General features: G+C 41.8%; 1 protein-coding gene across 1 annotated transcript in view; it reads right to left on the reverse strand.

Moving 5' to 3' along the window:
- Positions 1–874: 874 nt before the first annotated feature.
- The window catches only part of ttll11 (tubulin tyrosine ligase-like family, member 11), a 36187-nt gene continuing 13726 nt past the window's right edge, over positions 875–23335 (reverse strand). The window contains exons 4-10 of the mRNA XM_015943236.3: positions 22806–23096; positions 22435–22719; positions 18380–18475; positions 18186–18298; positions 11641–11883; positions 9535–9641; positions 875–2186 (exon numbers count right to left, since the gene is read on the reverse strand). Of these exons, the coding sequence (XP_015798722.3) occupies positions 1873–2186; positions 9535–9641; positions 11641–11883; positions 18186–18298; positions 18380–18475; positions 22435–22719; positions 22806–23096 (1449 nt within the window). The 3' untranslated portion in view covers positions 875–1872. The remainder of the gene's footprint in view (positions 2187–9534; positions 9642–11640; positions 11884–18185; positions 18299–18379; positions 18476–22434; positions 22720–22805; positions 23097–23335) is intronic.

Consider the following 23335-nt stretch of genomic DNA (forward strand, 5'->3'; position numbering starts at 1 on the left):
TTTAGTTTTCTCTCACTCACCTTTCGTGTTACTATGTGGATCTCTACTTTATCAACACTCCAAACGTGAAAAGAACATGCCCACCATTTTCCTGTTAGCCTTCGGTTTCAGGAAGTAAATGCCTAAAAGGAGCCGTTTCAAAAGTCCCAGTTTGTGATGTCACAATAGAAGTAATCTGTATAGAACTCCTCTCACCTGTCAATACTTAAGGAGCCCCAACTCTACTCTGAGGCCTTCCTTGAAATCGGAGCTTCTCATCTCATAGCAGCCAATCAAGATGGGTGGGTGTGGCTAGATAAAGCTTGTTTCTTAAAATGAAAGAGCTCTGAATCGGCTCACTATGGAAGGTACTGAAAATGTCGAGAATAAAACTTCGGCAATATCTTTGTGACAGATTTAGTACAAAGAACGTAATTATTATGTTTTGTATCAACCACAGATAACTTAAATAAATCACTACTTGTCTCCTTTAATGAATCACTTCCTTTCTGCAAAAGGGCGGTTTCTGGATAAAACTATATTCATAATTTAAAGTTGCAGAAAGTCTTCTAGAGGATAAAAGGTAGCACATAATTCTGACTGATGACAGCCACAGCTGTCGGACCACTGGGCAGCAACAACAGCATTACCAAAACACACTGATGAATACAGGCACTGGAGCTACCGCCTCCTCTGGGACCGCCAGCCTCCGCAACAGAAGGTCGAGGAAACACAGGCAGATGGTTGTGCTGTGAAACATATCGAAAGTCTTAAAACAGAAAAACGAGTCATTTCCGAGTCATCCATCAGCCTCGTTGAAGCTGTGAAGCCCAGCTGGAGTAAAATGTTTATCCCTCCACTTCAATCACAAACAGCCACCGTGAAAACCGTGGTCTTCGGCTTAAAGAGCAGTTTAATTCTGCAGCCTAATAAGTACATTTCATTCACATCTGCCACAGTTGCTAAGCTCGTACATTTACTTCATATCACCACCACTGCAGTAACATGTTAGCCCCACAATACCACTCAGTACACAGGTCAATCCACTTAGTGTTTTTCACAGCTGCCCACACTGCATGTGACAAATCTTCAAAATGGTGCAAAACGTGAAAAAGTAAAGATAACTGTTAGTGCTAACTGTTAGGAAGCAATGGCTATTGTTCTGCTTGTGAACCATCATGTCACTTCTAAAACACGTCTATGTTCAATATTAAATTATTGTGCCATGCATTTACTGTTTTATCTGCAGTAATTAATTCCTTGTGGTTATTTGACTAAAACGTAATGAACCTAAGACACGGGCTGACGGGAGGTCTAGGGCTGCCTGATAGGAATAGCTGCTGAACTGAAGGAAGGATTAAGTGACGCTTATTCGCTTAACTCGTCACTAATGGGGTAATAGAAGAGGAGCAGCTGAGCCGCTCGCTGTCAAACACAAATACTAAACAACACGTGCATGCCGACGCCCAGCTGACGAGTCCCCCAGTAATGTGCAAATGCATTAGTCTTAAAGAGCTGCTGTGCAAATTTATGAATAATACACTCCGGATGCTTCCCTACATTGCTGTCTGACGCCTCTGAAAGGTGAGTTTTGGTGTAAATGTTGAAAGCAGCCATGTCCTCCTGCCAGGATCACACTGATGATCCCACCAGGAGGAAGGAGGAGGAAGGAATCCGCCAGCCTCCTTACATCTTTCTCCATTTCTACTTCATCCCCCCTGAGGACGTCTTCCCCGCTGTAAGAAAACGCAATCAGGGCTGAGAACAGTCTCCAGACGAGTCCGCCAGCAGGGGTCAACATGGTCCCACTCTGGAATGGACCCTTAATCTCCACCACTCCTGTGGAGACGGCAGAAGGCAATGTTTCAGCGTTGGATGACCGGTTCCCTGACATCAGTTCTCCACGTTAGTTCGGAGTGTGCGAGGCTTGAGTTTTTGATGCAGCCTGTAGTCGTGGCTGGTCGCCCTTCTCTGAGTGGCAGGAGAGCTGGACTGAGCGTCGGGGAGGCACAGCGTCTGAGTCCTGGCAGCTCGAGGCAGCGCCCTGCTGCAGCTCAGAGAGCGCCTGTCCTCCACGCTGGACGGAGGCCCCAGCTGAGCCTCACACAGGCTGAGCAGCGACACTACCTGCTCCTTCAGCACGAGGAATTTGAACCTGCGGCCCGCCAGGTAGAAAAAGGCTTCCACAAATGCTTGGAGCCCCATTCCTAGAGAGGAGGAGATGTTCACTTCATTAAAATCAGGAGAAGACCGCATTTAAATCAAAATATTACTGTATTAATATTAAATAACAACTAATAAAACAGGAGAGAATGAAACTGGATATGAACTCCAAGTGTCTTGATAGATTTTGGTAAATGTCCCTTTAACTTCAGCCTTCTTCTTCACTCTGGTTTGAAACTAATGTCGTGTTGGTAACTCACCAGGTGACCTGGACCGGTACATTTTCAGCCTGACCAGCTTGATTAATAACCTGCAGACTGAAAAGTGTCATTTCTTCTAGTTTGTGAACACATCACTAGACCAGACCTGGACCAACAGAACATGTCCATGTGGGACACTGGGACACGTTAAAAACTTATCAAACACAATTTTTAGATCTCAAATACTGAAAAATGTAACAATAACCCAACAAAGTAAAAGGATTTTGTCACTAATGAATCTGACCAAATCGTTTAAAATAGTACAGAATACATAAAAACCTATGCTTGGATGAAGAAAAACTGCTGCTTATAAACATGAAGTGAACTCAGCATCTATAAAAACAGCTCATGAACAGGATTCATTCATGTAATCTTCATGTATTTACCATTAAAACAAAAATCTCTTTGTGTTTTCAGGCGCTTGTATTTTAATCACAGGTATGAACTCAGCAGGTTTTATGCTTGATGTTCGAACAGAACCAGATCAGAACCTGTCAGTAAAAATAACAGGTCACCTGATCTTGAAGCCAAGTCTTTCTCCCGACTGTAGATCAGGGGTCTCCAGCCTGGTCCTGGAGGGCCCTGATCTGAATGTTTTAGGTGTTTCTCTGCTCCAACACACCTGATTCAATGGCGGAATGTTGCAGTCTTGTTCCAAAATGGATTCAATTATTATTCGTTTAAGATTCTACACCCAATAATGGACATTAAAAGTTGTTTCCTTTAGATTTTTGCAAATGGATTAAAAATGTCAGTGTAATGTAAATGTCAGTGACTTGATGCAATTTGCTGGGTTCCTTATATAGGAAACTTTTTTTTCAGATTGGATTAATGAACTGACCCGAATTGGAATGTTTATTATGTGAAGTGCCTTGAGATGACTCTTGTCATGATTTGGCGCTATATAAATAAAATTGAATTGAATTTAAATAAAAACATGAGAATCAACAATGCTCAGTACTTTAATGCACTTTTGGCAGCAGTTACAGTCTCAGGCCCTTCTCATTATGAGGAGTGATGTGCTCGGTTCTCGTTAAGACTCTAGCAGCAGCATTCTGAATAAGCTGCAGTTGCTTCACAGCTTTGGTAGGAAGACCCGACTAAAGTCCAGCCTGCTGGAGATGAATGCATGAATGAGTTTCTCTAGGTCCTGTCTGGACATGAGACCTCTGCCTCTGAGTCTTTCTATTCGATGGCGATGATAGTGTGACCAGTGAAGCTCAGGTCTGAATCAATTGACACCAAGATCTCTAACCTTTGTCTTTATTCCCCTGGACCCAAGTTGAGCAATAATCTCCACCCTGTCCTTATTTCCAAAAACTCCAGTCATGTCTTTAATTGGAGAAGGTTTGATTGTTTCCAGTCATTGACTTGATCTAGACCAGGGGTGTCAAACTCAAACTCACACGGGGCCGAAATGAAACTCTGGGACGGAGTCGAGGGCCAAACTTAATGTTTTTTGAAAAAGTGACGGCAAATTTGCACATTTTCTTTATCAACATTTATGCAATTTTGAACCTTTAAATTTGGAAACAAACTTATTTCTGCATTAACACTGAATGTGGAATAACCAAATTACACACGAGCAAGTCAGCTTTAAATAAAAGGCATCAGTGGTATTCATTACTTGTGGTATAATCAGCATTTTTAAAATCTATTCAGGATTTATGTTTTCCTGTTTATTCATTTTTCTTATTTTTTATTCTCCGTTTGTTCTCCTGTAATACGTGTCATCGCTACTGTGACTTCTAGCTTTCCCCACTGAGGAACAATAAAGGGATTTTCTATTCCATTCATCTATCTGCAGCCTTTCCACTTCCTGTTTACTGTAGGTTAAATCTTTTCTCACGGGCCAACAACAAAATAAAAATATAATTTTATCTTAAATGAAAATGCAACATCTGACCTGTTAACTTTCATGTTTTGGAGCAGAAAAAGAGCATAAAACCAACATATTTAAAGCTCAGTTTGCTCCACTGGTTTACTGTGATGCTCACCTGTTCCAGCCAGATACCTGCATCATGGGGTTGATCTGAGCTGAGGAGGAGACTCCTGTTGTTTTGTTCATCTTCATCATAATAATGACAACATTAGATGACAACAGGTGCTCACATAGGTTTGTGCTGATGAACATGTCTGAGCAGCTTGACCGCGTTGTTGTGTGTTGGGGAGGAAACACAACCACAGAGCCGTGCTGGTTTGAGCGTGTCGCTGTTCGCTGGAGTTACATCAGCTCTGTCTGGACGTTAGTTTGAAAACTTTCTCTTTCAGTCGTGAACACATTACTGAGCGGCTAGAATCTCCGTTTCTGGGCTTCAACGTCAGAAAACAGCTGAGTGAACTCGGCGCTGAGTGAGAGGAGTGTAGCTTGTCCGAGACAGCGGAGCTGCAGACACCAGCAGCAGACGCTAGAAAAAAACACAAAGGAGGGGGCGCGTCGGCCCCGCGCTGACGCCGCAAAGCATCATGGGAGTTGAAGGCTTTGCGGTAAAATCGGCCAGCGGGCCAGTTTTAATATATTTTTGATATTTATCTCGCGGGCCACATAAAAATGCTCTGCGGGCCGCATCTGGCCCACGGGCCTTGAGTCTGACATATGTGATCTAGACACTGACAGAGGGCCACAGTAACTAGGTGATAAAGTTAAGTAAATCTGGGTTTCATCTCTATAACTATGATGGTAATGTTGTTATTGTACCTTACCTAGGGGGAGCATGTAGAGTTTGGAGTCTGAGGTCAAGAGTAGTGATGGGGAAGAACTTCGAGGCTTGTATCAAGCAGAAAGAGAACGTGTCCATATAGGCCAACTTCGAGGTTTGCTTCATTTAGTAAAAAAATGACACGACTGGTCACAAATGATGGTTAGTTTTCTGTGTCACTTTTCAAAATAAAAGCTGCCGAAACTCATGGTGCTTTGTAAGCGGAGTTCGTTCCATGTGCCTATTAGAGTTTCAAGGGGCTTCTCTGGTAGAAAAAACACCTTATTTATTAGCGTTGGTAAGTTTAGTATTAGTGGCATTCTTTATTCTATTTCTGTCTTGACTTGTATTTGTGTTATTTTGATTTTCAGGGACAAAAAAGTTTTGGTCCGATTATGGAGGTGTAGGGAGGGGGGTGACAGTCCTCCAATCACATTTAATGGTGCTGGGGTTCACATTAGGTAGTCTTCCATGAGCACTACTCAATAGTCACTCGGACCGGTGCAGCTCAACGCAACCAGTTTCCAGCGATTGGCTAGAAAGCATACATGAGACTTCCTATAATTGGCTTCACTGGTGGACATGAATGACCACTTATAGACTCCAAGGCAGAGAGGAAAATTATCTCTGCCTGACCTAAATAAAGTCTTGTTTAACCTTATCTGACGCCAAGGCAGCCTCCAAGGCTGCTTCAACACACCCCCACGAAAGGAGGAATGTTGACAGATGCTGTGTCCCGACCTTCCCCCCCTGCCTTCAGATTGTGACTTCTGCTTCGAGGTCAGCAACCTGCAGGAAACTCAATGTGCTCTCTGTCCCTCATTCCTCCCTCCCACCTGTCTGACTGCAGCTGGCTGATGCGCCGTAATGGCAGCTCCTGCTGGAGACTTCAGGGTCCCGCCCAACCCCGCCTCCCCATCGGACTCTGATGTTTTGTATCTGTGATGTTCGTGCTTCTATGTTGAGGAGTTTTTTTTTTTTTTTTGTATAATAGAGTTACTCCCTGCTGGGTCTAACTCTGCTATGCCTTTTTTTTTACCTTACCCCCAATTATCCTCATGTAACACCCTTTTCATCTATCTATTAAGGTAGCGCGACTCATGTTGCGAATGACCGCAGTCACCAATTCTTGTCATGTGTCTTGCCCATGTATGTCTGATCTCTGAATTGTGTGTACTGAAACTCAATTTCGTTTCTCTGTATGTCTTGCACATGTGGTAGAAATGACAATAAAATGACTTTGACTTTGGCCAGCACTAGTCAAGAGCGCTCTGGAGCAGGTTTTAATCCAGGCTGTCTCTGCACACTGCTGCATTCATCTTTCCCTCTACCCTGATTAAAGTCTCCCGGTGCCTGCTGCTGACAAACATCCCCACAGCACGATGTTGCCACCACCATGCTTCAGGATGGTATTGGCCTGGTAATGAGCAACGTCTGTTTTTCTCCTGGCCTTCACACCAAAGAGTTCAACCTTTGTCTTATCAGACCCGAGAATCTTGTTGCTCACAGTCCAGGAGTCCTTCGATGGAGGACACGAAACAAGTGGGAGGTGGCTTGGTACGGAGTTGATTCTGGAAGCTGACTGCAGCAGCTCAGCAGAGCTGCATGTCTGCAGCGGTGTTGTATCATATTCTGTGGCTCTAGGGCAGAGTATTGAGAAAGGTGTTAGACCTTTTATTATTATTATTACTATTGTTGTTGTTTTTTTGTTTGTTTTGTTTTTAAATGTAGCTTGTTTGAACCACTTTTTCTAAGAACGCAGATGGTGCCTTTAAGCTGCAGAAACATCTCAAGCGTGGTCAGCAGAAACAGGGTGCACCTGAGTTTCGTGGTAAAGGCTGTTAAACGTATGTACGTGTGGTTAATCAGTTTTTAATCATTTATAAATTTGCAAAAATCTAAAAAAAATCACTTTTCACATGTCGCCATGGGGCATTGTGTGCAGAATTGTGATACATTTAGAATGCAATTCAATTCAAGTTTATTTATATAGCGCCAAATCCCGACAAGAGCCGTCTCAAGGCACTTCACATGGTAAACATTCCAATGCAGGTCAGTTCATTAAGCCAATCAGAAAAACTGCCTAGCGTAGTTCCTTTGATCTCCACAACATGTTCAAGCCTTTCTAAAAGAACATTGTGATCAACTGTGTCAAAAGCAGAAATGAGATCTAACAAGACTAGAACAGACACAAGATTCTTATCTGAGGCCATGAGAAAAAGGCTGTAACTTAACAAAATGTGAAAAGTGACGGACTGTGAAAACGATTCTGATTCACTGTACTTGTCCATCATAACCAGGCTCTGCAGAAGCCTGTTACACAGGTGTGTTAAAATCAGGTGTGAGAAACCCTTTTCTCTGCTGTTTTATACGGAAAAGTTATCATTTGGGGGAAAAAACTCTATTAAAGTGAACATATCCTTTTTTTGCTGCCATGCAAGATCTCTACTGCCTCTATAAACACTCCATATTTCAATAAAAAACATGCATCTGTTTTCTGTCTGTGCTTCATTTAGGAGTTATTTGCCTAAAATGAGCCATTTCAAAACGTCCCTTTTTGTGATGTCACAATAAGAGAAATTAGCATAGCAACCCCACTCTTAACTACTGACACTGGAGGAGCAGTGATTTTACTCTGAGCCCCTCTCACACGTTCAGGTTCCTCACCAAATAGCAGGTGTGTTGATAGGTGGTAGAAGGTCAATGTTTTAGCATAGGTGACCAGCAGAGGCCACTGTATTTTTAAGAGCACATTATGGTAGCACATAAAAGAAGACTAAATGTGGTGTTGCAAATAAAGTTTTTGAGCAGCAACTCAAACAAACAGAATGGTTTGCTGTGTGATCCTTCACTAGCCCATAAAGAACAACACAGCAGGGTGGGCGTGGCCAGACACAGCTTGCTTTCCTTAAAGGGACAGAGCCCTGAACAGGGTAACTGCAGGTTTAAGGGAGCCAAATTTAAGACTTTTTAAGACCTTTTTAAGGCCACTTTGACCAAATTTAAGCTATTTTTAAAATTATATTTAAGCTATAATTTTCAGCTATTGCCTGGAAATGGTGCTAACCACGTCGCGAACGTGGGATTAGCCATCCAGTTACCACTAAGCTTGCACTTCCCCATGGCGCAAGCTCCCACTAGCTTAACCAGCTAATGCGCTCATCTAAAAATAGCCCCCTTTCACAACCAACTGAATGTGTACGGTTCCGCTTACGCCAGCTTGCCAATCAATTTCCCTCTGGGATTAATAAAGTATTTTTGAATTGAATTGAACATCATGCACCCAAAATGCTGAACACTAACTAGAAATTCACAAATTTTTTAAAGAAATAAAAGAATCTTGTTTATTGGGTCTTTGGTAATTTAAGACCTTTGGAAACTGGATTTAAGGATTATTTGTCATTTTTAAGGATTTTTAGGGCCTTAAATTTGGAAAAGCAAATTTAAGACTTTTTAAGACTTTTAAGGACCTGCGGATACCCTGCCTGAAACAGCTCATTATGGAAGGTAGTAAAAATGTCAAGATGCTGAAATGCTTTATGCAAGATGGAATTTGTGCAAAGGACTTGAATAGATTATAGAACTATAATAATCTTTAAAGGGGGTTATAATAAGTCCCCTTTAACATAGTTCTATTGCTAAGAGCATTCTCCAGGTTTGCTGCCCTCTCCTTGCCACGCCGAACACTTCATCTGTCTCCTTTACAACACAAACAAACCGATTTGGCCCTAATGTGGTTTTTATTTTATTTTATCACCTTTGAGGTCTTCCTGAAGGGCCAAAGGTCACAGCGACTCCAGATCAAACAGCAAATGAGAGACAAAAATCTAAGAATTTATATCCCACAGGTCGTCTCTGGATCTGCTACACTTTCTCTTCTCTCTCTGTCACGCACACATACACACACTCTCACACACACACACACACACACACACACACACACACACACACACACACACACACACACACACACACACACACACACACACACACACACACACACACACACACTCACACACTCTCTCTCTCTTCAGACAATCTTCCATTTCCCAGAATACATATGAGCTCGTTCTAAATTCAGTCGACCATCTCCTCCATACAGAACCTTCCATCTTGGTCTGTGTGATCTCCAACCATCTACCCCGCTGCAAACATCCCTCACTAGGTGCAACGTCTGAATAATTCATGTGGTGCGGTCTCCTAGCTGTCAAACTGTGATCTCTCCTCATCTCAATTACGGGAGAAAGGTGTCAGAAGGAAGCGGACACAGAATGACAAGCAATTATGGGAGAGCACATCATTTGCTCAGTCTCAAGGATGTCCGACTCTGTCCACAGTGTGTGTGTGTGTGTGTGTGTGTGTGTGTGTGTGTGTGTGTGTGTGTGTGTGTGTGTGTGTGTGTGTGTGTGTGTGTGTGTGTGTGTGTGTGTTACCTGCTTCTCTGGAGTCTGGTATTGCACATGACCGTCTGCGTGTGATGTTTATGTAGAGGACGTCCACTGAGGCCATGGTGAAGTTGCTGTTGTTCAGTTTACAGGTCCTGCAAACACAGATGTTCTCACCCGATGGAAATCTGATTCAAGCAACCCTTTATACTTAAAACGATTGTAGATTTGTAACATAAAATAATAATTGTTTTGTTATTAGGAGACTTGTGTGCTTAGAGGAAAAGCCAGAGAAAAGGCAGAATGAACAACCTACAAACAGAAGAAAATTGTTCTCTGGTGTCTTTGTTTCAAAAGAACAAAACATGAGATAATAACCTTTATAACTGGGCCAGAGTTGAAAGTTTAAAAAGGAAAGAATGTGGCTGTTGTGTTGTGAAGTTTTATAACAAAACGTCTGTAGCCCAGACCTGATGATGTTTATTTAAAAACAAAAGTCACAGCGTGATTAAAATAGAAATTAAATGGAATAAAAGAACAATTAATATTTTTAATGATCTAATCAAATCATCACTTCTTTCTAATTTCTCTCTAGGGCGAAAGGAAAAGTATTTAGGAGCAGAATTAAAATAATTTTGTTTTACCATCATTGTTCACATAAAGATTTATTAAATACATCTCAAATTAAAATTAACTCTAATATTTAAAAAAGATACATTATCCACTATGACACAACTAGAATGTTTACCTTGAGTACATAAAAATGTAAATAAATGGGGTAAATACCCATAATTCTTTTTCTGTACGATATCTGATTTTAGCAGTAGTGTTTCCCTTTCAGGAATCATGTAAGATTGGTTAGAAATCCATAACCCCGGGTTTCCACGGGAGCCGTCAGCAGCACGTTACTGCAGCAGCACGTCTTGCTCGCGTAAGCTGCTGCTTGGCCCTTCCCACGAGACGCGAAGCAGCAGGGGAGCAGCTGCCACCGACAGAGCACGAAGTCACACGAGTGACTTTGTCAGTAAACACAACAACAAGCAGGAGAAAACTACAACATGGTTTGTGTTTTATGTTCTGTCCGTTTTATAATCGCCAATACGGACCTGAAAAACAAAGGAGACCGCTAGCTAGGTGATAACTTCTCACGGGGCCGCACAGTTAGTAACCTTTTTTAAAGTAAAGCAACCGGAAGGCAGTACGTTCTTTATTCTGAAAATCTCAGGAGCTTCTCTCCATTTCCGCGTCCCGATTTCCTGTCTTTCCTTCCCCAAAAATGTCGAACTTGACCCGTTTCAGAGGCGTCGCGCGTAGAAAATAGAACCGGCGCGTAAAGGCCGCGACATGCTGCTCCTGAGACGCGGCCGACTCGCGCTGCTGACGGCTCCTGTGGAAAAGGTTCTGTTGACCACAGCGGTTCCTATCAGCAGCTATGACGTGCTGCTGCAGTAACGTGCTGCTGACGGCTCCCGTGGAAAGCCGGGGTAACAGCGATCGTCTTACAAACGTGTGATATAATGTGGGCAATATGTCTGGTTTATTTTGTTGCTAAGCCCGCCCCGTCCCGTAGAGCCCCATACAATATGAATTGCGCACCAGTCAGCACTAACCAATAGCGTTAGACGTGTGCTTACGTACAAACGTCAATCAGAGCGCGCTCGAGTGTTTGAGGACACACCTCAGCTGATGCAGAGTTACGATTGCTCATGGACAAGTACGTCTTTAAAAACTAAATATAGGAAAACACAACATAACATGAACCTGGAACCAGACAGAATGGAGGTGGGACAGATTAGGAAAAAAGACAACTTCCCCCTTCGGCCTTTTAAAAAGGAGAAACATGGCATCCCCCCACTGTTTCAATGTAACCTTCCTTCCAACACGATTGAGACAGACTGTTTTGTGATTATTTCACTGTAAAAGACTTACTTCTTGCCTTTTAGAGTATTTAAACATTAAGATTAAAAAACATGTTGACTAGTATTCAGAAAACCATCATTGGTAATCATTTCTGTAAACATATTTGATAAATTGTCCTAATGCTGCTGAAACTCATTTTACTGCTTTGATATGTCCATTTTTGTCCTCTAGAAATATTCTCAGCTCTTGGGGCAGAATCTACTCAGGTTCTAACGAATGAAACACAAAGTTCACCTGATGAAGGTTCTGAAGGCGGTGGGACCGAGGCGCATGTTGTCCTTGACCCCGAGGAAGCGTATGAACAGAGCAGTGATTCGCTCTACCAGCCGCAGGTAGTTGAACTCTTTGGAGTACTTTGGGTAGACCTGCTTCAGACACAGCGATGGCAGATTCTCGTCTGGACTCCTGCCCTGAGACTCAGAGTCCACCGGGATCTCCTCTCCATGTTCAAACTCACCAGCCTTCAGCTGAGGACTCCTGATGAAAATAACAGAGTGTTACTCCCAAGCCCCCACAATGCGGCTCTAAAATTGGTCACAACCCGGAAGTACCAAAAATTGCAGTTCCACCCTCATCCACTGGGGGCTGGTGTCAGAAGCGAGCAAATCCTCATTGACTCCCATGTTAAAAATACCAATTTCACAGCAGAAATAAACATGTTTACAGCCTGGTACCAGAACATGTTTCTTTGTTTAAATTATGTAGTTGACGCTCATGACAACTCTGAGGGGGCGAATTTTTTCTCACTCTTCTGTTTAAGTGTATTAAAAGCCTAAAATTCTGTATAATTAATGAGCATCCGACCCACGTGATCACAGAGCTAGCTCAGTGGAAAGGCCTCAGTAGAGCCTCGGTCTGGCTTAGAAACTGCTCCGGGATTTTGAGTCTCTGTGTTTGTGTATTCTTTTTTGGATATTTTTTGTGCAACTGTTGGACAAAATGACTTGTTGTGGCATTAATTGCACTAATAGAGCATCCAAGGAGTCTCCACTTAATTTTTTTCGGTTAGTAAAATTATATTTATGTATTTTAGGTCACTGCCAAGCTGAGCTTAGATTTTAACATGTACTGTTTAACCATGAAATTTAAATGTAATAGGGTAAAACCCAGTGCATTTAACATAATGCTGCACTTTAGAAAATGGGTTGAAATATAACATGTTGGTGGAGCTGGGTTCCGACTATCGGCTTGTGGAGCTCTCGGGAGACCGATGTTTTCCACCCGGAATGCCGGCTGTTTCTCCCCGCAGCCCGGTCCATCTCTGTCTGATCGCGGCTCCTGTTAGCTGCGCGGGCTGATGGCTGGTTCTCCCAGCAGCTCGGCGCATCTGTCTGATTGCGGCTTCTGTGTGCTGCGCGGGCTGACGTGGAGCTCTGGGATGGAAACCTTTCCACAGGTCTCGGAGACCTCTGTGTTCCACCCGGTTTTACCCAGCGGTCAGCCCGGCGTATCTCTGACTCAGAAGCTCTGGTGTTGTGCACAGTTAACTCCGGTTGTAGCTAGGTTGCTACCTCCGTTAGCTTAGCTCCCACCTCCGCATTAGCTTTGGGTTAGCTTCAGGTTAGCTTGTAGCTAGTTCGACCGGGTGTCGTCAGTTGATCCCAGCCTTACAGCCCCACCCTCAGCTCCTCCTCTCTTCCCTTTTATGGAATTGTCTGGGCTTGACGGAACCTGTGACATGGTCAAAATGGCGGTGGTGGCCACCTCCCATTTTGGCACAAAAACTTGTTATTGGGGTCTATGGAAACCCATTGTCCATATATTAATGTCGATGGTTACTCCTCAGACTCACTCAATATTTTCTTCTTTGTTTGTTCTTTACTTATTTATTAATATTTATTTCTCGTGTTTTTTGCACCAAGAAAACACAACTTGGCGTAAAAATCCAAAATAAATTATTTTTGTTAGTTCCATTGTTTACTATTTATAATTACAGATTTTTACACATGGAGTCTTTCTTTTTCACAGTGAATAAACCAACAGTTTAAAAAAACAAGGAAATATATTTTTCCTGAATGTCTTTGTAGAAGCTGTGCAGACACAATCAGGTCCACTCAGCTTTAAAGGTAATCGGCCATAACAGTGATTAATATTGGTATTTGCCCATAAAAACTCTTATCGGTGCATCCCTAGTTACAATCAAATGTTTCGCTGTTGGAAAGAAGAATTACATAAGTACTGATTACAGTGGTGGTGTGTAATTTAAAAAATAAAATAACAATTGGAATGTTTATGGAAAATCAAATCTTCAGTATTGGAACCAGATTGCATCATATCCTCTTTTACCCAAAATAAAAGAAATTCATTTTAAGATGATTAATGATTATCCTGAATGTTTGAGGTTAACATTTCATGTGGACAGCAGTGAATAATTGTTTGAAAGTTGTTAATAAAGATTTTTTTTTAAAAGCACAAACAGCGACCAGCATCCTGGCATGCGTCACGGTTGATGATGCGACGCTCACTGACCGGCTAATATTTGCACACTTGTGTACTACACACTGGAAGCCTTACTTTCTCCAAGTGCACTCTGCTGAGGACCCTAGGGTGCAAGGAGAGTCTTGGTTCTTTGGGTGACGAAATTCTCTCAAACAAACTTTTAATAAAAGTGCAACATGAAGGAGAACCACAGCAGAATTTATGAAGCACAAACTTCAAAGAGACCAGAAATAAAGGCGAAACTCAAAAAAACTGACAATCTTGCAAAAGTTCGTTTATTTCAGTTATTTAATTTAAAATCTGAGTTTAACTCATTCCATGCAAAGCCAGATATTCAAGTCCTTTTTTTTTTTAGAATTGTGATGATTATGGATTACAGCTTATGAAACCCCCAATTTCAAAACCTCAAGACATTTGGAATATTGTGAAAAGGTTCAATATTCCTGACTCAAAGTGCCACTCTAGTCAGCTAATGAATCCAGAACACCTGCAAGGGGTTCCTGAGCCTTTAGGTCTCAGTTTAGCCACAAATGTGCCAAAAAATTTAAGATATTAAGCTTCCAAGCAAGTAGGAAGAGACAGGAAATACTTAACTCTAAACCAACGCAGTTCGCCTCATTTCCTTTCCCTTTGCAGGACATTTAGGTGAATCTCTGCTTTTACCTCTCGTGATGGCTCGTAAATCACTTTCAGAGACGACATGCCCAGGATTAATGAGCTGGCTGTAAGCCGTACATATCTGAGAGTCACTGATACTGTCACACACTTCCTCTCATAATTCCTCATTTATCTCTCTCCTTTCTCTAGAAAGTGACACTTGTGTTCTATTATTCTCTACGTTTCGTATCTTTGTTTCTTCTACATTGCAGGGTTTTCTCTCTCTATAATAACATTTTTGTTTGCTTCTCACCTTTTCACTTTTTTAACAAATCCAGTTCCTACTGAGATGAATTTAGACTAAACTCTGTTTTACTCGACTGAATCCAACCCAACTCACTACAGACCAGATACCAGCAATCAGTAGACAGGCCATGTATTAACCAAGTATACGGTTGTGCAGTAAACATTACTTCTCTCATAATATTCTGTTTCTATCACACACAAAAGAATACTTTTGAAAATCATGAAAGTGTTGTGTGTCGGGGTGAGTACTCCTCCTTCTCTACAACATCTTTGTGAGATCTTCATTCCAGGAGAGGGCACTCACCAGCTGCGGGGCATTACCGGTCAGCGGCAGCTGCAGCTCCTCAGATCAACCGCAGCAGAGCTCTATTTAAGAGGAGAGGGAACTACTTCACATCGCTGGATGATTAGCTACTCATGGTAGTATCTTGCCTCTCTCAAAGTCTTAGGTTATGCTTGATCTCTACTCAGACATTTTTCAGGGTATCTGCAGGTTTAACGGAGCCAAATTTAAGACTTTTTAAGACATTTTCTAAGGCCACTTTGACCAAATTTAAGCTATTTTTAAAATTAAATTTAAGCTATAATTTCCAGCTATTGCCTGGAACCGGTGCTAACCACGTCGCCAACGTGGGATTAACCATCCAGTTACCATTAAACTTGCACTTCCCATGGCGCAAGCTCCCACTAGCTTAACCAGCTAATGTGCTCATCTAAAAATAGCCCCCTTTCACAACCAACTGAATGTGTATGGTTCCACTTACGCCAACATCATACACAAAAAATGCTGAACGCTGACTAGAAATTCACGAAAATTTTATAGAAATACAATAATCTTGTTTATTGGGTCTTTGGTAATTTAAGACCTTTGGAAACTGTATTTAAGGATTATTTGTCATTTTTAAGGATTTTTAAGGCCTTAAATTTGGAAAAGCAAATTTAAGACTTTTTAAGACTTTTTAAGGACCCGCGGACACCCTGTTTTTGCTGTCGCAGTATTTGGATGTATTTGGATTTTTTCTTGGATTCTTGTGTTTGGACCATTTTGGACTCAAGTTTGTATTCCTCTTCAGGATACTTGGGAATGCTGAACCATTGATGGAACATACCTACCTGGAACTCACCATAACCCGCCTGGACAACAACTCTCACGGTTCGCCTCTCCTCCTGTTCCTCCTATCCTCTGCCGCTATCGTCTGGCTCCCTCTCCTGGACGCACCCCGTCACACCATCTGCCCTCCCTACTGACTTCTGGGCTCTTTCTGGCTTCATTGAACTTGGATATCTCCAGGACACTTTTAGTTGGGTTTAATAAATCATTGTTTGAACTTTCTGCCGTTGTTTTGTGATTCTTCATGTCGTGGGTTAAACACCTTCCCAGGGACATGACAGAAAGATTTAAAGTCAACATAATTTTGGTTGAATCTTTGAAAAATGCTAAACAATCTGGGATTTTAATTTAGAAATGTATTCAAAACATAACATTTAAAGCCACGTTAAAATATAATTTCATGTTTACCTGTCAAGTTTCATGAAGCTCAGTCACTTAAACATTATTACTTTCCAGTTTTGGAACGTCAGCTGTTTTCTCATCTCCGCCCTTTTCTTTAATAAAGTTTTGTAGTATTTTGGCTGAACTACAAACATGTTAGAACTATTAACTGATTGCATTTCTAACTGAATGTTTTCCCATTCCATCTTAGGAGCTGATCTTTTTTTCAGGAGTAAAATCGAACACTGTGTGGAGTTCTCTGGCTATTATATTCTATAATGGACGGAGGACCCATTAAACCTCTTTTCCAAAGACAACAGTAGTCTTAAAAGAGGGATAGGAGATGTTTTTCTGGACTATTGTTTTATGTTTCTTGAAATGCTCTTTACATTCTGATGAAAACAATAAATTACATTTTTTTGTCAAAAAGTTAATAATTTGATTCACCTCTGAAACGTACAATCCTGGAAAAATCCTCATCCAGTTATTATGACCTTAACTTTTTCACTGCCGTTGAAACTAAAGTCGTCATTTTAAATCCAACCGTTCACTGCCATGTTTTTACAGTGTGGGCGTCGGAACGAGCCCCCGCACCGTGAGAACAAACATCTCAGCTCTAAAGCCGATCTTCATCTGCATACGTCACATGTCACGTGATCAGGAAGCAGAACATCCATGTGTTAAGAGATCGTTTTGGGCCGCTGCTGTAAAAAAAAGTGAGGCGCGAACCGGAAAAGCTTCTGCCGATCACAATTCAACAACGGATTACGAAAGAATGGATAAGGTTCGAAACGCGTGGATTCTTCCTGATGCAAGAGGTGAGTCTCCACTTTGTTTTGGTTGTTTTGGCGTCAGCATCATCCTAGCGCACAACGTTGTGTGACTCTTAAAAAAACAGTTAAAATGATGAGGAACTCTGGCAGCGAATGAGTTACTGACGGGATCTTGATCCATCTGACCCTTCCTCCCCCCTCTACACATGCCCCTCCATGTGTTCTCAACTTGAACAGGAAGTGAAGCCAGAGCCAGGCTAGCTATGCATGCTCAATTGTGATATGGTTATGTAGCCAGAGGGTAAGTAGCAAAGGGGTTTTACAGTGTAATAAGCCAAGTCCTGCCTGCTGGAACTTCTCAAACATTCACTGGGGACAGAGTCCGGAGACCTCCTGATTGTGAGGAGTGTGTCAGAAGTCTGGAGGCTCTGCAGCTGTTACGTAGGCGCATTACGTTAGGAATCATAGCAGAAAAGATGCCAACAATGGTGCATAAAGGTAAATAATTGTACTTTTTAATGGTTGTTGGACAGTATCTGTTACATCTAACATTTTCCTGTATTCTGGGGTGTGGCTTAGGAGGAGAGCCTGAGAAAATGGGGTTGGACCTTTGTTTTCTTAAGTGTAGCTTTTCCAGGAACATCTACCCCACAAACTCGAACTCGTGCTTTCCTTTCAAGGATTGATCCCCACCAACTTCCCCCAAACTATAAAAGATGTCTGAGAGGGTAAAATACGACAACAAATGTTACACTCAACCGGGTGTTTCAGTGAATATTATTAAGTCATTAATAAGTGAATTTCTATTTAATACACAGTGGCTGGGGCATTGCTGTTTATCAGTTAGCTAAATGTTTTAACACAAAAGGTGGATTTTGTTAAAGGTAACATTTTTTCTTCCTTTCTTGTGGGCATAACTGAGCCCTAAAGAGGTAAATCAGTTTTAATTATTACCAGCAAGTCAGAGATGTGCAAATATCAGAAGTGTGTAATAACTATACAAACTAAAATTGCAGCATCTAAATATAGCAACCAACCAGTTATTATAAAATATGCATTTCTTTTAGAAAGAATAAAAGAGCACTAGGCGGCAGAGGGAGATATCATGTTTTGAAAAAGTGGACGTGCAGACAGAGCTTGGACCAACTGTGTGTGTGAGTGTGTGTGCTTACGGTGTTGAGTCCTTGTTGAGGGGATCCATAAGGCGTAGAGTGTCCCTGATCACATCCACTTTGACCTCCTTGTCCACTGGACTGGGGACATATTCAAAAACTCCTGGTGCCACCTGGAACAAGCGAACATTTAGTTTAGCAGACGGGGCGAGGGGGGTGATGCTGTTATGATACTGAGGTCATCAGAGTCTTACTTCCTGTTCATGCTCTATCCTCATACTGGGGCTGGCGTTGACTTCCAGTAACACTGGCTTCAGGTTCTTCGTCAGCAGGATGTCAAAACCTAATATCTGACATGCAAACAGATATAAGTTACACAACAATCATGTGGTCATTTACTAAAAATGCAACAATTTAATATTGGAGTGAAAAAGAAAATAAAGAGAACTGCTGCCAAACACATCATGATTGATTTGAGCCATGATTACTATGTTACCCAACTTCTGGTTGAAATAACAACCACACCTTGTTCTCTGTTGTGTCAACATCTTGTTTTCCTAACTCTACCTGCTAGAAATCTTCTGGGCGACTGACGGAGGACCTGCTGCTGCTGGATAGAAAGCTGTGAGTGGATGCTCCATAAAGCCCCTGTACCCGAACCACGACTGGTTCACCAGCTCGGAGCAGCCCGATCAGGCTTCATTTAAAAATTAGCAGAGAGACGCTGAACTTTTCTGATTATGTAAAGCGTTCCACACTTTACAGAGACTGAAGTTAATAATTTACATCAACATCTGACGGTTATGCCGTTTGGTGGTTATTAAAGGGGAAGCAGAAAGTTTTGGCTTGCTTTTAGCACTCCCTAGTGTCCGTTTTTAGAACCGAAAGACAAACTTATCTCCTCTCTCTGCGTTTGTCTCTTAAACACTTCGATCTGGAAGCCAAGAAGTCTCCCCAGCCTTCATTAGAGTCTACAAGAGTGACTCATCACTAAATTAAACAAATTAGCTGTGCCACTAATCTAAAGCATGCAGGAAACACGCTGGATCCAAACTGCAGCGCCAGGTATGTCAGCTAAGTCCCAACAGAGCAGCCCACCAGTCTGAAGTTGTAAATGGAATATTCTGGCCACAGGGGGCGATAGCGGCTGGGTGGTCTGTCATTAACCCTGCAGAGTTATTGTCATTGTAGCACAAACTGGCTCAAGAAAATCATTTAAAAATATAAAAAAAGTTGCAAAGTATCCCTTTAAAACGAGTAAACCTTTATCACACTAGAGGCAAATTGTAGCCTCCCCATGGATTTATACACATATTTTAGTTGTTTATATACATATCATATTATACTGATATATAATTAGAATACATGCTCAATATGGTTTTATAATTATCACACACTGGTGTAAAGCAAGTGGATACCATCTGATTAAACTTAATTTTCCACTTGATTGGATGACCAGCCCTAAAAGCTGAGAAAGGCTTTCACAGGCAGTCCACATAAACATGTGTTGTGATGTTTCAGGAACAATAACACTGTCAGCAAATTCAGTGTTTGTCACACTATGGAGCAATTGTGGCCAATGAGTGGTCATGGTTTAAAACACTAGAGGGACTTTATTATGTGCATCAAGGCCATCAGTGAATTTTGTCTTTAGGATCAAGGGGATGTTAAATAAACAGCTGCCATAAACACACAAAAGGTTAGAAGCAACATCCCATTCATTAGAAACACAGTATCCAGGTTCATTCTACTGATTTGATAAAGTTGTGAGCAAACTAATACTGTTAATGTTTATTAATGATAATCTATTGCAGGGGTGGACCATCCTGGTCCCTGAGTGATGCTATCCAGCATGGTTCAGGTGTTTCTCTGCTCTAACACACCAAATTTAACACTAAATCATCTGTTCACCTGGTTTTCTAGCTCTACAGAAGCCCGTTAATTATCTGATGGTTAAAATCAGGTGTGTTGGAGCAGAGAAACAGATAAAACATGCTGGATAGTGGCACTCAAGGACCAGGACTGCCTACACCTGAATTAGACAAGGTAAATAACTGAGGGACAAACACCAACATTAAAACTACCTATAAAAGAAGTGCTGTAACTTTTTTATATTAGTTGGCCTCACACTTGAGTTTACTAAATAGTTCAATAAATAGAGATTGTGTAAAACAATTGAGGGCAGATAGAATAAATGAGAATGTGAAATATTCAGCACAGGCCAAGAGAAAGCTGTTAAGACTGAAGCTCTTTGGTACTTATGCCTAATTATGTATATGAATATAGAAAAACTTGAATATTTAAAAAAATCCTCCTACTAGTTTTTAAACATGTATTTGTTAAAAGCCATCATTATTTTATCACAGATAAATGTTTCCATTCCTGATGGATCCATAGCAAGGTTTTACATGACTAAATAAAAAAAAGATTTAAAGGTTCCATCTTCAATCTTTGAGTGCAAAGGATGCACAATATATGATCAAATATTACCAATGGCACCATTGAAATGTTCTTTTATCTTAGACATATTCTTTGCCTTGAATTTATACCCGTAAATGAAACGATCCGTTTCAGTAAAGCTCCGCCCACACCAGCTCTGAAAAAACACACTTACAGCCTCTTAGGCAGGTAAACTGCTGTATTGGCCTTGGTAGTCCAGTGGTTAGAGTGCCTGCCTTTCATCTCGTTTTGCCTCCTGGTGTCAGCAGTAATTTGTTTAATCGGCTGAAGCAGATTCCATAATTTATTTATTTTAGTTTAATTGATTATTTTCTGCAATGTTGTATCCCTAAAGATCTTTGAATTTGGTCATTTCCAAGCAGCACACATGGACTCACACTGGCTAAATAAACCAAGAAAGTAAAAAAAGAAACAGTTTAGTCCTTATATTTTAAACAATACAATCAAGGATTGAAAACATCAAACTGGCAAGTGTAGCTAAAAAAGACGAAAAAATCGAGAGTTGTGCCGGTGTAAAGCAGCATGCCAGACAGTTACTCTAACCACTGGACTACCAAGTCGGTCGCCTAAGACACATATCCTGTACAGGGGTCTCATTTATCAAACATTGCGTAGAATCCTTACTAAAACCGTACTTAAGCTCAGCAGAAAAAAAAAGTACTTAAACCAAATAGGTTTGCGATCTATCAAACATGGAGTATGCACAGCTGCACGCAATCACTGCTTCATAAATCAGAGAGTTACAAGAAAGGTTCTCAGCTGCTTTTTAGTCACATCCTGCCCTCAACACGCCCACTTTCTGCCATAAATGGTCAATGCAAAGTGCCTTGTGGATCTCATGCATATACATAAGCCGGCTCGTTGCAGCATTTCGATCACGACCACAGGTCAAGGAAGCGCTATTTCACAAGCAGAAATTGAGGTACTTGTGGGTGAGGTGGAGAAATGAAAGGAAGTGCTTTTGCAAAAACAAATAAGAGAAAATCCACAGAGTGGCACAGCGTTGCTGAAGCCGTCAATGCTGAATTCTTCAGAGAGATCTGTGGCGGGTATAAAAAAAATTGGTCCGATTAGGATTCGATCCCCAGACTACCGGGTGAGAGTCACGCACGCTAACCAGTCAGCCAAATGGAGATCTCCTTTGGCCGAATAGCCATGGCACATGATCAATCGGGTCAGTGACAGGACACTCACACTGTCACAGATGCATGACACTCTCAATCTGCCCCTGCTGATATTCAGCATTCCGTATTCTGCACTTCAGGGTGTGTGAGTGTGTGTGTGTGAGAGAGAGTGTGTGTGTGTGAGTGAGTGCGCGAGTGCGTGCACAAAGTGGTACAAGTGATAATGCTGCTGGAATTCATTATTTTATTCTCAGCAGCAGCACTGCAGGTGCTCTCCATGTCCAAAATGTGCGTAAGCGAGGTCCTTCATCAACTTAAAGTTGCGCACATTTTTCCGCTAAGTTTTCTTTCATAAATCCCAAAGTTTGCGTGGAAAGTTACTTACGCAGTTTTCCGACCCAGTTTTGTGTGTAAGCAAGCTTGATAAATGAGGCCCCAGATCATTATGTGCGTCCTTTGTGAACAGGATGCATGTTTTGTCCCAAATGCAGAAGAAATTTGTCAGAGTACCCACTCTGGTACCAGTGGAGGTTTAAAGCAGTCATCTGTGACATGAAGGTCCCATTCAAATACTACAACATGAAATCAACCGCTCTATTGCTGCAACTCGGAGAAAGTGGCTATAGCTGTGTTGCTGGGTTGTGGTTCTAAACTTTAGCTTCCTGTCGGGGATCAGCAGCAGCTACATCACCACAGTTTGCAAATCACCATTGTTGTTTACCCACCTGGAAGCATGTGGGCCCAGGTTTACCAGGCGGGATATCTGCTTGATAATAGACTTTAAGCTCAGGCACCACAGCAATGGAGGTTTTGATAACAAGGGCAATGATATCCGACCACACCCACTTGATGTCTACACCTTTAGCTGCCAGCCTGTACAGCACGCTGGACAGGGTGCGCTTGCTGCCTGTGCTCTGGCTATCCGAGTGCACAAAGTTGCCGCTGTGGACATTGAGGGAGTAGTTTGTCAGGTGCATAAAGACATGGCTCAGGTTCTTCTGGCTCGGCTCCTGCAATCCACCACAAATCAATCAGAAACTACATAAGCACAAATAGATTTTTTTATCAGAATAATAATCAGCATCATAAAGGCTACCTCGTAAGGTTCGGTGCAAAATCGGGTCAGGCCTTCTTTGGCAATGTAGATCTCTAGTGGCTCCAAGGACTTGATCAGCACATAAAGGCGGATATCAAACTTGAGCTTGTCGATGAGTAACGGCTTTGGGATGTATTCTTGGACCACAGCCTGTTTGGCCTGTGAACCCACCATAGGCTTTAGGTCGCTGGGGTCACGGATGAGGTAGATACCGTCCCCCTGGGAGCCTCCATCCGGCTTAACAATGAAAGTGGTGTTCATTGTGGTATCCTTCTCCTTCAACAAGCGAATCTGCAGCAGAGGTGCAAGTGAGAAAAGGTGGGGGGAACAAATATTAGTAAGTTTTGAGTCTGAGTGAATGGAAAAAGTTTACAGTTTTGGTTGCCAAGTTCAACAAAAACCAGAATCAAAGCTTTAAAGTCTAGAAACAAAACCCTAACAGGGAAGCTTTCCATCTACCAAAATCCCTCACAGGTGTTAATGAACTAGCAAGTCAAACACATTATTAATAAAACATTTATGTTATTGTT

Source organism: Nothobranchius furzeri, chromosome 6, assembly GCF_043380555.1.
Source record: "Nothobranchius furzeri strain GRZ-AD chromosome 6, NfurGRZ-RIMD1, whole genome shotgun sequence".
In the NCBI taxonomy this organism is placed as follows: Eukaryota; Metazoa; Chordata; class Actinopteri; order Cyprinodontiformes; family Nothobranchiidae; genus Nothobranchius; species Nothobranchius furzeri.